This window comes from Crocodylus porosus, unplaced genomic scaffold (genome assembly GCF_001723895.1).
Source record: "Crocodylus porosus isolate Cpor-Errol unplaced genomic scaffold, CroPor_comp1, whole genome shotgun sequence".
Taxonomy (NCBI): domain Eukaryota; kingdom Metazoa; phylum Chordata; order Crocodylia; family Crocodylidae; genus Crocodylus; species Crocodylus porosus.
The window spans coordinates 103,848,908-103,864,685 of NW_017728931.1; the positions used below are offsets into that span (position 1 = coordinate 103,848,908).

General features: G+C 41.8%; 1 protein-coding gene across 2 annotated transcripts in view; it reads right to left on the bottom strand.

Annotated features, from left to right (window-relative positions):
- Positions 1-15,778, bottom strand: part of AASS (aminoadipate-semialdehyde synthase) — a 44,872-nt gene that overhangs the window by 8,016 nt on the left and 21,078 nt on the right. For both annotated transcript variants that reach the window (XM_019543442.1, XM_019543443.1), the window contains exons 15-22: positions 14,748-14,877; positions 13,380-13,490; positions 11,646-11,754; positions 9,517-9,657; positions 6,273-6,440; positions 5,510-5,605; positions 2,496-2,611; positions 871-959 (exon numbers count right to left, since the gene is read on the bottom strand). In XM_019543442.1, the coding sequence (XP_019398987.1) occupies positions 871-959; positions 2,496-2,611; positions 5,510-5,605; positions 6,273-6,440; positions 9,517-9,657; positions 11,646-11,754; positions 13,380-13,490; positions 14,748-14,877 (960 nt within the window). The remainder of the gene's footprint in view (positions 1-870; positions 960-2,495; positions 2,612-5,509; positions 5,606-6,272; positions 6,441-9,516; positions 9,658-11,645; positions 11,755-13,379; positions 13,491-14,747; positions 14,878-15,778) is intronic.

Below are 15,778 nucleotides of genomic sequence, written 5' to 3' on the forward strand. Positions count from 1 at the left end.
TTTGAATTGATTAGGACCTTTTACTTGGTCCCGATTTGATTCTGATGTGGAGATTCGGCCACCGAATAGGGCCAAATCTCCTCCAAATCAAAGCACTACTCGAAGCTTCACACAGCCCTAATGAACACTGAAGGATATAAAGTGTCTGGTAGATCTGTGAGGACAGTGTTAGCCTGCATGATGGAACACTGCTCCACGACAGCAGGGTTACGGCTGCATTGCAAGAGTGCCACATAAGCTAGTTCTGTTATTTCATTATTTACACTATTTAAGTGTACTCCACATTCAGAGAGGCACAAGACCCCACCGGATCGCTCTAACTCTGCATCAACAAAGTTTTGGGGCACCTAATTACCCGTCCAAAATTTTCCAAAATAACACAGTGCAGCATCTCCTCCTTCCTCTTCACATGAAATCCTTCAAAACCTGTATTTTCTTGTTAGGCTGCAGTAGGCTATGAAATATTTCTACAAATGCATCCGAAGAGAAATGGCCACACAACCATATACAGCCTGCAGGAAAACGTGTCCCAAACCCATCTGCCTAGTGACAGCTGGAACCTGTGCTTATGCCTCAGCTGGGGAGCCGGTGGGATGGAGAGGGAGGACTGCTAGGAAAAAGCAGCAGCATCTGGCTCCAGTGTGGGTGCAGACAAACCCCCCACTGCTGACATGCCACCAAAGCCCCCTGGCCCACACAAGACTGGGGCTCGGTTGTTCAGGTCCATGACTTATCAGGGTTGCCAGCCCATGCTTTATGGCTTTAAGGTGTTTGCTTTACTTTTTCCTCTTCTCCTACCAGAAGAAGAAATAAAAGAAAAAGCAGAAAGATGCCATTCAAACCTGAAACAACACAGTATTTTTCACATACCAAAGGGCAACTTTCTCTCCATGTGCTTTGCAAGTGCCCCTACAATGGAGTCAGCTATAGGAACTGGCTCATCTCCAAGTAATCCTAACCTAGTGAGAGAGAGAAAAGAACGAAATGAGTACTGCTTTCCTTTGAAAATTGCATCTTCTATTGCCACAGCCTCAGAGATCAGGCCCTTTGTACACCTTTTTCAGAAAGAGCAATAGGGCATTAAGTGGAACGGTGATCATATGCTCAAAAGCTCAAAAGGAGGAATAAAAAAGCAATTAAAAATTAGAATTTCATACATTATTTAAAAAACAATCTGCTTTAAATTACATCTGAATTTCTGACAATCTGGTTTAAAGCTTAAACTTCTTATAGCCTATTAAAAATAATATGCTGCATCAATGAAACCTTAAGTTTTAAAGAGATAGACTGCTGGGGTTTTTTAATTATATATAGAGTCAGGAGAATTTTTTTCATCCTTTGAGATCAACTCAAATGTATAGATGAAAATGTCATATGCTGTACTAAGCATCTATATTATTATAGTATTTACAATGGCAGAAATGGCTATTTACATTTTTCCAGACATCTGCAGACAACAGGGGACAAGAGATTGCTCCCTGCCCCCCAGGAGTTGCCTGCTGCTGGGGCACAGAAGCCTGGGCGGGAACAACATCCCTGTGCCCCAGCAGCAGGGCACTCACACTTTCCAACTCCTAATCACAATCACAGAGCAAAGGCTGGGGAGATTGTTCCCAGATGTAGCTCCCCAGTCGCAATCGTGGAGGAGGGGCTGGGAACAGGCTGGGAGCCTAAAGCTTCCCCTGTCTGCTGCAGAGGGCCGGTGCAGGGCCAGAAGCAGGCTGCTGCCACGAGCAGCAGGATCTGCTCCCGCATCCCTGAACGTATAGACACCTGCCCAGGGTGGGTTTAACTCTAGAATAATTGACTGTAGAGTCAGCCCACCCCAGGACAAAAGCACGTGTACATGTACCCACAAAATAGCTGACTGGTTATCATATTTTGAGGGTAAACGGTATATTTTCATATATAGCTCTGTGAAGGCTGTGCAGTACTTCCGCAAATGCTCCAAAAACAGAAAGTAAAGGATAAAGTTTTACTGTCTGAAAAAAATTTTTTTTCAAGGTTCTTTTTATTTTACTTTCTCAATGACTGAACAGCATATTTGAAAAACAGCATCTGGAACCTGAAATGTCTTCTCCATTGGATCATAACAAAGCTAACAGAACCCAAAATCACAACTTTGCCTCTGCTCTTTATGGCATGTTGTTCTGCTCTTACGGCAGACTGAGATGACCTCAAAGAATCCATTGCTCCCCAATATTTTGGATACCTAAAGACTCAAACCTCTCAATAATTCTCCAGTATATTAACAGTGAAGGCTCAGGCTAGCTGAAGTCTCTTTTTATGCAACACTTCCACATGTGAAATATTTGGCAAAGCCTGCTGTTAATCTGAATAATTGAAACATATATTTAAAGTAATAGAACCAGCAAGTAATTTTTAAAGCTTCAAATAGTTACTTTAACAAATATCCCCATTCTCAATCTGTGCCTTTTTTTTCTGGATGTTTTAAATGTTTTGTTTAAAGAACAAACATTGCTGGAATCTCCTACCATTCCACTGCCTCCAGCTGACTGTTGTCCTTTCCCAGCTTATTGTAGACGGCTTCTTTAAGACTGCTGGATTTGACAGATGGTTTAAGTCCAAGAAGCTGGCACATCAACCCTTTCTAGGTACAAAAGAAGTTCAAACAGCAAATTACTACCTTAAAGACCTGCCCTCATTCTCTGAAGATTAAATCCGGGGCAGCTAGTTATTCTACGGGTGCAGGTCACTGAGGACTGGCTAATGTGCAGGGTTTGAGAGAGAAGAGGATTGTCTGTACTCAGAGGGAAGCAGGGCTAGACAAGAACTCTTAATTGCAAGTGCAAACTGGTCTCCTCTCTGATTAGCACACTTGCATAAATGCACACATACACACACATGAGCACACGCTCGCACACACACTTGCATTTTTTCATCAGCACCCTCTTTCCTGGCCTTGTGACCTGCCCCCTGCTTCAGCAACAGAAAAAATCTACCCAAATGCCAGTAGGGAAGGACACATCAAATCCAAAAGTGCTTTATGGTGACTGGTGGCCAGCAGCAAACAGCAAGTGAATGAGAAGCCTAAGGCCCTCAAGGCAGGTGTGAAAGTTGGATTTAGAATGGTTAAGATCTCAGTCTGAACAAAGGAGGTATCCACTGGTGAGATTAATATGCCACAGGCTGAGAGAAGGTCATTTGAAGACAGGTGGAGCTACGTATCAGGTGCCTAAGGGCCAATTATACTAACAGTTCTAATTTTAGACTCACTGTCTCAGAAGAATATTTACCAAAAATGTCTCAGTAATTGTTATAGATAAGCTGATAGGCTTTTGTGCTGTTAAATGATAAAGACTGCTGGTTTCACCCTCTTCCAGAAGCGTAACAGTGGAAGTTATAAAGAAAAAGACATGAAGTGATGTCTGGCTGTTATAAAGTCAGTTCAAAAACCAATGCCTTAGGAAACTGTACAAGAGAAATGCCTCGCCTGCCTATCCCAGTTCCCTGCCTCCCTGTAGCCCCATCCCATGTGCCCAGCCAAGTGCACCCTGCCCACAGGAGTCCCAGCCAGTCTCCATGAAGACCCTGGCTGCTCCCCCACCCAGCAGTGAGTGCAGGGTAGACAGGCCAGGTTGCCCACGCAGTGGGACCATGTCCAGCAGTAGTAATGCAGGCAGCAGCAACTGCTGTGAGGGCTCTGAGGAAGCTGAGTCCTGCTGCCATACCACCCCTGCCCTGCACACCTGGGGACAGTGGGACCACCCTCACAAGCCATAGCCCAGGCTATCCTCTGCACCTGGACCAGGTGGGGCTGAGGGATCTGCTGTAGGCTGGACAGAATCCCATGGCAGGCCAGATCCAGCCCTGCAGGCTATATTTTGCCCCCCCCCGAGCTACATCGTATGCCCTGAGAGCAGGAAATCTGGCTTTTAGGCCCATCTCAGTCAGAAGGGTTTAAACCTGAATCTCCTGCTTCTCAGCAAAGAGCTCTAGCTATTAGGTTACAGGTTAGGTATTAGCCTATGTCAGTCTCTTGAAGTTGACCCTCTGGCACCTTGCATTTAATGATCATTGGCCAAAATGGATATACGGCACTGGGGAAGTTTCAGCATCCCTGCAGACTGGGGCCAAGACTATAAGCCAGTTCTCCTCCTATCCAGGGCAGCATCCAACTAACTGAGCTACATGCATGCTTGCTTGTTCTTTTCCTCCTGGCTCCATGTATCCCCCTCTCAAATGCCCGATCTCCACCTGACCCTTTCCACATAGCATCATTTGCAGACATCCTTGAACAAACAAAATCAGGCATGCTGTGGACCAGTACTGTGGAGCAGGGTGGATAAAAATCAACTATTTTTTTATTTAACTGTATTTTTTAATTTTTTTTGTTAAGATGCTTTTAAAAAAAACCTATATAAAGATAGTTTTAATTTAAGATACATTATTGCTCGAAGATGGTATCACAGAATAGGAATAGGGACTATAATGTCTAATGATATACTATTTGAGACAATATATTCATGTAACCTTTTTGGAACAGTTTTATAAATAGGTCACAATAGGCTATGGGCTACATTAGGGGCCCAGTCTTATAGGGTTCCCAGACCCTCCTCCACAGATTAGTAAAGATTAATGAAAACCACTCTACCCAATGGGACTCAGTGCTCAGTCTAGATGATCTTATTAAGCACCTCTGTGATACTTAGTTTCAGTTCTCAAATTGTTGACTTGTCTCTCCAGTGATAACATCCTTATAAAAAGCAATATATGAAAATAAAAGGCAACAAACCTCACTACCTGCCCTCAACTCTATTATCTCTCTGCAAGTTTGCATATACAGATTCAAGCCCTTACCTCTCTCTAAAAGTGCAAAGTTTCCAGAAATTAATTGAACAGAGGATTGTTGGGGGGTGGAGTAGATCTGGGCAAGGGGGAGGAGTCTGGAGACGAATGTAAGGAGAGAGGAACAGTAGAAACAAAAGATAAACATTTTGAGCAGACTATTACAGAAGTCATGAGGGATAAGTTTCTGAGTATAGAAACTTATCTCCGTCGATTTGAGATCTAGTGAGGGAATGATATGGTAGAAGGGAAAACCAATCATGGCAGCAGGCTTGCAAGGCCATAAAAGAGACCCCATTTGGGAATATTTTAATGAAGGTTATATCAAACAACAGTAATGCACTTTTTGTAGAAAACAGTAATTAAATCGAGGCTTCCTGACCAGTGAATTAAATCATGACTTAAATTGATTTGATTTAAATCAAATCCACCCTGCTGTGGAGTCACCAGCAGTTACGTTAACAATGGAACTATGCTGATTTATACCACTGGAGTATCTGCCCCTGGATAGTGTTTGCCAAAGCAAATCAGCAGAAAATTTATGGGAGAAAAGATACCAGTCATTAAGATGAGCCTCCTTGCTAACAGAAAGCATGGGAGAGTAAACTGCAACACAGGATTCCCAGTGTGGCTTAGACCCCACTCATGATAACAAAAAAACCGAAGGAAAACAGACAACTAGATAAAATCCTATACTCACCCAGGTTATAGATGGTGCAGTTGCACTCACCAAAGGATAAGGATCTGAGTTTACTAATCCCAATTTTACAAAGCCTCCCATTGCTTTAGAATATCCCTAAAATAAGCAAATGTGTGGTTATATATACTTGTCACTTGACATTAAGGGTGGACAGTTTTAGGCTTTCCAGTAGATAAATAAAATGAAAAACAGCCCTGGTTAATGTAGCTCACATGGGAAATCTGCCATAGTCACATATGCCACAGGGGCAAGAGCCTCACTAAATGCCACCTATAGAAACTTCAACTTTATAAAAACACTTTTTGCATTGAAAAAAAAAATGTTATTTGACATTTTTTTATTTTTTAAATCAGATGTTTATATACGATTCTATTAACCTGGTACTTATTCTATTTTTAAAAAGCTATAAACCACCCTTGACAGTTTCTTAAAACATTTTCCTAGCCTTGCTGGTATCTGATTCACACAAATTCACCAGCTGACTGAAAATGGGAAATAGAGAAACTTCTCCTTGTTTCTTGGTTATAGGCAATTTTTGTCATAGCCACAAAAGTAAAGCAAACATGAAGGTAGAGATATTTTTACACTTTGAGCTGCAGTTTCAACAACCGTAGCTACCATTTGTAAAAACATCAGATATGGAAAAATGGCAAATTGACTTAAGTGTTTCTTTGATTTGCACTACTTAAAAACTATCCAAATTGTGTATGTTCTTAGTTTTTCTCCTCTTTTTTTTTTAAGCACATACTTCCAAAGATCTTACCTTGTATCTTAAGGTGCCTCTCAATAAAGTGTGAGCTGACTGAATACCATATGGTTCAGCATATTTTGTACTGTCTCTGTTGGGAAAACCTTCCAAATTTAATCCTGGGAAAAAGTCCATGGGAATAACAGAATCCAGCAAAGCTCCTCCAGCTGGAATATTAATCACCTAAGGGTTGTGAAAAAAACAATATCAGTCTAAGTGCACTATAATTTAGGTTGTTTATTCAAAGAACAAACAAGAAGAACGTTTTTCCTTGGAATGCCCACTGTACTTTAGCACTATAATTTATTTTATGCTTAGTAACAAGGAGCCAGCTTCTGATTTAATTTATATCACTGTAATTCTGGAGCCACTGCACTAATTTGTACCAGTACAAGTAAAACAAGAATCTGGCTACATGCAGGTTTGCATCTTGCGTTTTTGTTTTGGTTTCTGGATGTAAAGCCGGGATGGGAAACAGATTTTTTTTTGATGATAATAATCAAGTGCCACTACATGAGTATAAAATTGCCTCCCACAAACAACTTCAATCACTACTAAAAAGCAAGCAAATATAAAGAATGTATTGCTGGGAAGGAATGAGAGAAAAAAGATGACTAGCTCTATTATCTCTGGTGTCTCAAACCTTGAACTTGGCTTTCTTCAAGCAGCTCATGCACAGATTTGCTAACCAGCATCAATAAAAATTCCTTTTGTGGCTTCTGAGCAAGAGAACAATATTTCCTTCTAAAAGGCAACGTGTAGCAGTGAAGTCTGTAGCAATGCCACAGGGTTTTATTGTGTGTTGTCTTAGATACCTGGGTGGAAGAAGCCCACACAAAACAGGCAAAGAGAACTATGGAACTAGGGGCAGGGAGTAGGAATTGCTGCATCTACTAAAAAGCCCACAAAGGACCTCATAACAAATCCTTGACATCCATGCTGTAATTTTTACTAGCTCTGGATGAACCAGCCCAAAATTAAACGAAAGATACTATATATCCACTAAGAGAAAATTTCATTTAAATTTGTACTGATTTATTTTTTCACAAAGAGATTCAATTCACAATCCCAAATCTCCCATGATTTTTCAGGGTCACTAGAACATGAAAGCTCCAACGTGTCACAAAACAGCCTATTTTAAAAGATTTCCAACACAAGTTTTCAGTTCCAAGGAAAATTATCCAAATTCTAATGTGGTTAGACAAAACTACACCACTAGACTTTGAAAGTCAAACTATGGAGCAGTTTATAAAGGCAAGCAGGGATGGTTTAATAGCTCAAGCACAGGACTGGACACCAAAAACTCAGTAATCTTGGCTCTGACACTGACTTGCTATGTGGCCTTCAGCAAGTTGCAATCGCTGTACCTTTGTTTCTTGGCACCTGTAAAATGGCCATAGCAATGCTCTATTTATATCTCTACTTGGGCTGCGTGAAATGGCTGTGTTTCGATTTGGTTTCGGATTCGGCTGTTTCGAAGGACAGTGATTTGTTTTGGTGTTTCAGATCACTGTCCTGTTTTGTTTCAGCCAAATCTGTTTCAGAGACACAGCTTCACTGAATTTGTTTCGAACGGTCTGCAAGCTTCACACAGCCCTATAGCCCAGCCAGGCAGGGCTGCAGGACCCCCGCAGGTAGCAAGATGGGACCGTGGGTGGCTCTTCTAGGGGAAGGGGAGGGCTGCTGCCCTCCATGCAGATCTCTGATCCCTGTCACGCTGGGTTGCAGGGCAGAGAAACAGCACAGAGCGGTGAGCAAGCCTGCTAGTCCCTGCCGCTCAACTGCTCCATGGGGAGCAGAGATCCACACCAGGCATCTCCCTCACCACCGTTGCCTGCCCCACACTGCCCCAGATCTCTGCTCCTTGCAGAGCAAGGTCATGCAGCAGGAACCACCACTGCCCTGCCATGTAAGCTGGCTCCACAGGGAGCAGAGATCCATGCCGGAAGTCTCCTCGCTGCCACTGTCCACCCCGCACTGCCCCAGATCTCTGCTCCCTGCAGAGCCAGGTCGTATGGCAGGGACGAGCACTGCCCTGCTGCGTGACCTGGCTCTGCAGGGAGCAGAGATCTGCACCGGGGGTCTCCTCGCCGCCACTACCCATCCCATGCAGCCCTGCATCACCAGGGTAGCACAGGGCATGCAGTAGCATCACGAAGGCGCCTGGCACAGATCTCAGATTCCTGCAGAGCCGAGTCGCCCAGCAGGGCAGAAGCGTACAGCTGTTTCCCTGCAAGCCTGGCTGTGAAATTTTCCAAAACATTTACAAAACATTTTGGATGCCTCGTTTCGTTTTAGAGATGTTCTGGAGCCTTCCGTTTTGATTTGGATTTAGCGTTTCAGATGCCAAAACGACCCAAAACGCCTCCAAAACGAAACAGCTGCCAAAATTTTGCACAGCCCTAACTTCTTCAGATGTTTATACAGAATTTTACCACTGACTACACCACTAGTAAAACAGGGTTCAGATAATATCCTATGAGGTGCTGACAGCTTTACGACAGCATCTAACAGGAACTGTTATTTACTTTTACTATTGGCACTACAGTAGCATCTACAGTGCACCCCCCCCCACGCATGATCAGGCATGGGCAAGACACAGCAACAAACACAGAGACCATTCTCAACCAAGGAGTTTGTATCTAAATAGACAAGAGAAATATTAGGAGCAAAGAGACATTGCCATCTCTGTTCTGCAGACAAGAACCAGGCACAAATAGATAAGTGACACAAAAAACATGTGGCAGGGATGGGAATGAACCAGTCTTCAAATCCCTCCAAATCCATGTTAGCAACCTGTGACCTGTAGGCCAGATCTGACCAACGGACATTGGGCTTTGGCTGCAGGTTCCCTCTTCATGCTGCCATGGGCAGAAGCAGCAGCTGCAAGCCAGTCCTAGTACCTACCCATCCCTCTCCGACCCGAGCTGAATCACTCTGGTTCAGCAACCTGAAAAAGTTCCTGACCACTGCTCTAAGTGACAAATATTAGCTTGTAGCCACAAGCTACAAAGCACACTAGCATGGCAAAAGGCATGGCAGTGCCTTATACTAGCCCCAAGGCATAGCAGTTCACAATCTGAAGTTCAAACACAAAGATAACAAGTGATACAGTGATAACAAGTGATACAGTGATAACTACTTAAAATCAGAGGAAAGACTTAAAAATAATGCAACATCTCACAGATTCCAATTCCCTCTTTAGTTCAAGACGTCTCTTCCCCCTCATATTTAAACTGAATTCCCAGAGTTACTTTACCTCTCCATTTTGTAAATATACAGCAGGTTGAACTGTATTCAACAAGACACCCTGTGGACTCCAGCTGAATTTGTATCGCAGAGGGTTGTCAGAATATTCAGGAGCTGGCAGGCCACCGCAAAAGGAAGTGTAGGAGACAACCTATAAATAAGCACAACTGATTAGTGGAGTTCCACTGGTTCCACTGGAGCAAAAAAAAAGACAACAACAAAAATAACCCACTTTAAGATGCACAACAACAAAAAGACAGCTACTGGAAAGAATCACCACTGAGCTGCTCCATGATGCTCAACATTGTCTGTATATTAAATCTCTTTTGCCAATATTTCCAGGAAGGTGTGAATGAGATAGAAAAGGTTTAAGATTATTTTATGCAAAACAGCATTCATGATTTTTACACGTTCAAAAAGCAACCTGGAGTTTATTCACTGGACTGTCACTTTGGGGACTTTGGAAAAGATCTTCAGCCAGTACACTGTAAGATGTGACAGCTCCCCACTGACTTCACTTGCTTGAAGTGTCAGTCTTTGGCAGTTAAGGATTCAATTCCTCAGCTCTCATCAGGGTGGAATCCCTAATTGCTTGTTTTCCACCAAGAGAATATCATCCATGTTGTAATGTTGCCAAATATTTCCCAGTGTTTTGGGACATCAGTCAGTTTTGCTGACGAAACAGTTTTTCAGTTAAGCCTGATGTCAGTACAGCCTTGTTTAAGCTTGCCTGGTCTGCCACTTTGTGGTGCCTGACACTAGCCTCCCATTTCCAGAAACCTACTTAAGGAAAAAGCAAACTCAAACACAGGAAAGACAATCCAATCAGCAACAAGGCAAATTCATTTCAGATGGAGCACAAATAGAACAGCAGCCACCAGCAGCTATTCAACACACCTAGTTACGTGACTTGTTGGCTTAGCAACAAAACTGTCTGGAGACCACTACTCTTGGCACTTCCACTGCAGTCTCAGCCAATAAACCAATAACTGAGCATGGCAATTATGCACCATCTATACTCTTTTACTTCCCACAGAAATGGTGAGGCAGAATGGCCAGGCTGTGTGGGAGAATATGGACTGTCCTTCCCTGGTGACAGTCTTGCACATTTCAAAAGTACATATGTAAGTACGTGTACACACACACACAGCGTCCAATGGAGTTTTGCTAATTTATCACAGCTAACCCACAAAAACAACAGTTTTATTATAAAAAGATATCTTCATGTGAGCTGAGTCTAATGTCTATTGCCTCAGAAGACAGGCAGACAAATAAGGATCCCCATTCTGTTGCAACCCTGGGCACGACACTGGAAACAACAAGAAGGATAGGCTCATGGCATTTAAAATGGACCAGCAGACTGCAAAAAGGATTTCTAGAAGTGACAACCATAAAGTTTTGGAGATTTTAAAGAGACCAAAGGTAAGGAATTTGTTGATGTGCCTATTGGGCCAGGAGCTAATGATGGATTATGAAGAATATTTACAGTTTATGTTTAGCAAATCTTAGGCTACTGCAACAAGACTTCTGCAGTAGCAACAAAATGTTTTCTAAGTCAATGATGGCTCTTTTGCTTTAGTCCCTGTGAGAGCATTGAAGCATCTCAACCACTGAAAACAAAATTGACACTTTTGCCCCTTTGCTAACTGTTACCTAAGAAATGCTTCTTTCCAGCAGCAGGTGCTCCATACACTTCCATTCCCTACTTGCAGTGAGAAAGAGCATGTTGCTTTCCAAAAGATTAGCTGTTCCATTGTAACCGTATGCCATGTGGTTGTACACTATGCTACTACGAAGTGCAGTCACTTCCCAATTCTCCAGTTTATGCAGGCTAAATGCAACTGCTTTGCTAGCATTCTTACAACCAGGTCGTCCAAGTTTTAAAATACAACTATAAAGATTTTCTAAAAGACTAGGGAAGTAACTCCATTGCATAGGTATATCCCAAGGCAAGTATCACTCCATTTTGTACTGGCATTTAGCATCATCAGACAATCTAAGCTGTGGACATTAGCAGCTGACTCATCCAAAAAAGCCAGTCAGCAATGACAGCAGCAAGTACTAGTTCATACTGAAGGGACAACAGGTTTAAAAGAACAATTTTGGCAAAAGTGTGCCTATGTATCATGTCACCCTTACCGTAGCACCTACTTCTTTTGCCTTATCAATACATTCCATTGCCAACATATGATCAAGGCCAGGATCCAAACCCATTTCACTGATAACCGTAATACCAGCAGCTTCTACACTGAAATAATAAAAGTACAGTATTGTCAGAACATTCCATAATGCAGGACTTTTGTTCCTGAAGCTTGAGTTGTACCATGACAATCCAATGGCATCCATTACTAGCTAGGGACAAAATATAAATATTAGGACCAATTCTGTACTGTGCCTGCAGTCTGTGGAAAATAGAGGAGCAAGTTATCTTTGTAAAGCCCACTCTTATCTGCTAAGGGGGCTATTGGGTCTGCTATAATTTATGGCAGACTCTACAGCCCAAAACCAATTATTCTGTGAATAACAGACAAGTCCTCTGTGCTGGTAGTTATGTGGAAGGCCAACAGAGAGCTGCTTACAGTAGATCTACGCAGCTCCTGTGCAAAGGGAATTCTTCCCCAACCCCTTATGTTAGCTTGTTTATTCTTTTAATGACCCCTACATGTACTAGGTGGGGAGTGGGAATCTTCCCCATGGAGCAGGTGTGAAGAGAAAGGTTATTTTTAAATTCTGTTTCATATGGTCTCAAATGAAAATTAAATCAAATCCTTTTGACATAAGTGTTGTCTTGTTTTTTCCCCTCTGGTGAAGTTTCTTTCTGCCTACTAAAGCTGCAAAATATTAGGCAAGATTTACATTATAGGCATCCATCAGCTATGTAGGTTAGAGTTCTGCTGAGGTACAATTTGTGACTAACAGCTGCGCAGGCAAAAAGTTCCTGGCATGAACATATACATACCAGCAACATTTGCTTTATTCATGAGGAATAGTTTTATTATGCCAATGAACAAATACAGCATTGCTGATATATCTAAATTTACAGTAACATTACTTTACCAGTAGAATATATTGGTAAAATCTGCATAATATCCTCTGTATTAGTTGATTAGCTATGTAGTAAGGGATATTTAGAGGGCCTTAAATATTTCTTTTAATTCACCCAACCAAAGCCTCTGATCCATAAATGTGTCTGTCTTCAACCCCAACTCCTGAACATGCTCCTCAGTATCAGCCTCAAATTCCTTGCAAATTATTACAATGACTTATATTACATTTGCATTTTAGAAATGTTATGATGGCTTTTCAGTATTTTTAATATGTTCTTTGGCTATGGATACTATAAATTCATGGGAAAGAGAAACAAGTATCTTATCTACCTGATAGACTTCTTTAGGTTACTTCACAGTGCTGTGGAAGAGCAATGCACTAATGACAGGAAGACATTCTTATCTCATTCACCTAAAATAACTCTACTGATTTAACAGCAGAGCATTTGAGTTGAGCAGCTGACTGAAGGGCTGTATCCCAAGCATTGTTTTTGTCCAAATGTAACTGGTGATAGAAAAGATGCAGTGGAATAACATGAAGTGACTTGGCAGGTTCCAGTGATTAGAGCATTAGCTTGACAAGCTTTGAGACCTGCATTCAATTTCCTGATTTGTCAGTCGACCACTATGAGTTTGGGCAAGTCAGTAACTCTGTACTTCATACAGTGTCAGCTGCCATAGTAAAATCAGAAAACCAGTAAGCCATGAGGTCTTAAGAATCTAAATACATCAAAGATTGCAAGGAATACAAATAGTAAGGGAACATGGACCATAGTAAGTACTTAAAAAAGAATGACAGCATCTTACTACTGACTTTCAGACCTACCTTTCTTGGAGTTCTTTCATAGCTGGTGTTAGGTAGCTAGCTGTTACCAGGTTTACTTTACTATCAATGCATTTCTTAGCAACTAAAGGATGTGCTGAATAAGGCAGCAAGCTGAAAACAAACAAAAAATGTACATCAAAATCTAACCAGTTACTTGTATTTTGACTTGAGGACAATTTGCAAAAAGTTTTCCTGCATTTAGAAAGTCTATTAATACAAAGAACCTTTGGCCTTGCACTACTTTCAGTGTAGGTTTATGCCTATGCGAGTGAGCATAAAATGCTACCTAGTTGGAATAGCTTGGAATAGCATTGTTTAACAACTACTTCATACAAAGTGCACACAGGGGAAGAGTAGGTTCAAGCACTCTCAATTCTTTGCATGCCTCATCTTTTACATTTCCCCTTGTGAAAACAGAATCATGTTTTCTTCTCAGTGCCACGTTCAAAAATGGTGGGCACTGTGTTTTATCATTTAAATCTGGTAAGCTGGCTTTGAAACAGCTTTCATGAAAATGGTCTGGCTGAATTACCTCCCAAGACAGAAAGCCTGAAAAGCAGCCATCAGGCACAATATATCTCAGGTATGGAGAGGACTAGAAAGCAGTTTCCAACCCTACTTCAAAGCTCAAAAAGAGAACAATTTCTGTAACTGTTTAGTAGCGAAGGTTGAATTTTCAGAAGTTGTATATGTACTGTTACTTGTTTGCACCATGTAATTTGCACATGCAAATGATAGGTTTGTACATGAAAAAATCATCTCATGTAGACTCATGAGAGTTTAAGCAAGTAAAGTTGCATACCCACAAAAACAGTCTGCTTTGAGGCTCGTTCAGTTATCTTCCCCTTAAAATCATCTTGCCACTTTAACAATCAGGAAAGAGTTATACTGCAGTAGAGACAATTCTGATGTACTTGTTATACGAAGACACAATGTCCAGTCACATCCCCTTCCATGCTCCCAGCTCATGCACATTTCCTGACACTTGGAGCTATGAGCAAAGAAGACCTATTTTGCTTTACACCACTTGAGAATTCCTTGCACACTGGTAAAACCCTATGGTTAAGTACAGGCATTCAAAAGCCCAAAGCGGAATTGATCTAAGTTATGCAGTTTTCTGTAAGCGGCATAGTTTAGATCGGTAGCAAACAGAACACACTTTTGCACTTGGGGGCGGGGAAGGGAGGCAAATCTTAGACCTGGTTCCACCTGTAAATGTGCCAAATATCTGTTCTGTTATGGGTTTCCAATCACTTATACTTGTAAATGTCTGAACCTGGCCTACGTGGCTATTTAGAGAGCTATACAGATGCCTTATTGCAGCAGAGTTCAGTGTCATGCCTACCACATTTTACTCAGAATTCTGACCTGATTACGAGATCATGCTTCTTCACCAAGGTGGACAATTTATCTTCATGCTTAATAACATCCATAATTACAGAAGTGACATTGCTGTGTTTCTTGGTCAGCTGTTCAAGTTGTTCCTTCATAAAAGATGCTGTTTTAAAAAATAAGAATATCAACTGATAAATAGAAATCAAGTCTCCCCCCAGCCACATGTGAAGGTGAGCACCAACAGTACCTTCTGCCGTACTGAATAACCCAGTTGTCATGCAAACTCCACTACCAGCACTTCTGTTGTGCATGTGCCTTAGCAAATGGATAATTATGCTCCCTGTCAATCTCTCTCTTTCCAAAGTAAAGCAGTTGCACTGACCCAGTAAAATAAAAAACAAAGCAAAAACAAACAGTTGATGGCAAACCAAATGTAAAGCATCTTGCTCCTTTAAACATCAAATTTCTAGTGTCAAGCTATAGACACAATAATTTAAAAACAGGGTTCTGCTGGGAATATTTATCCTCAGAAATAAAAAGCCGCCTATGCCAAGGGAATTGCAGAATCCCAACAAGGAATCAGAACCTTTGCTCAAATTGTTTTAAATTATTTAAATTTAATTTTGATTCCAACTCTTCATATGAGCCTTATCTGCTGTCTTGAATACCATCAGGTATTTTACCATAAGAATCAGAGTGATTTATGGTCTCACCTTTAACTTACTGGACACCAGCATTAACCAAAACAGGGGTGTGCTCCATGTACCATGGAACTATCACCCTTCCTTCCAGTCTCCTTACAACACAGCTCTCATGTATCAAAACCATGTTATTCATTGTCAAATTGTAAAGTCTGCTTTGAAAGACAGCTGTAACTTCTACAGCAAGGGTGGGCAACATACAGCCCACCAACTGGATCCGGCCTGCCAGGCCATTCTATCCAGCCCACGGAGCCCCTAAAAAATTTAGTAAATTAATATTTATTTGCCCCGGCTCCCTGTCAAAGCTGGCTGGAGCCAGGGGCAGTAAGACCCAGAGGAAGCCCTCAGCGGGCTTGCAGGCTT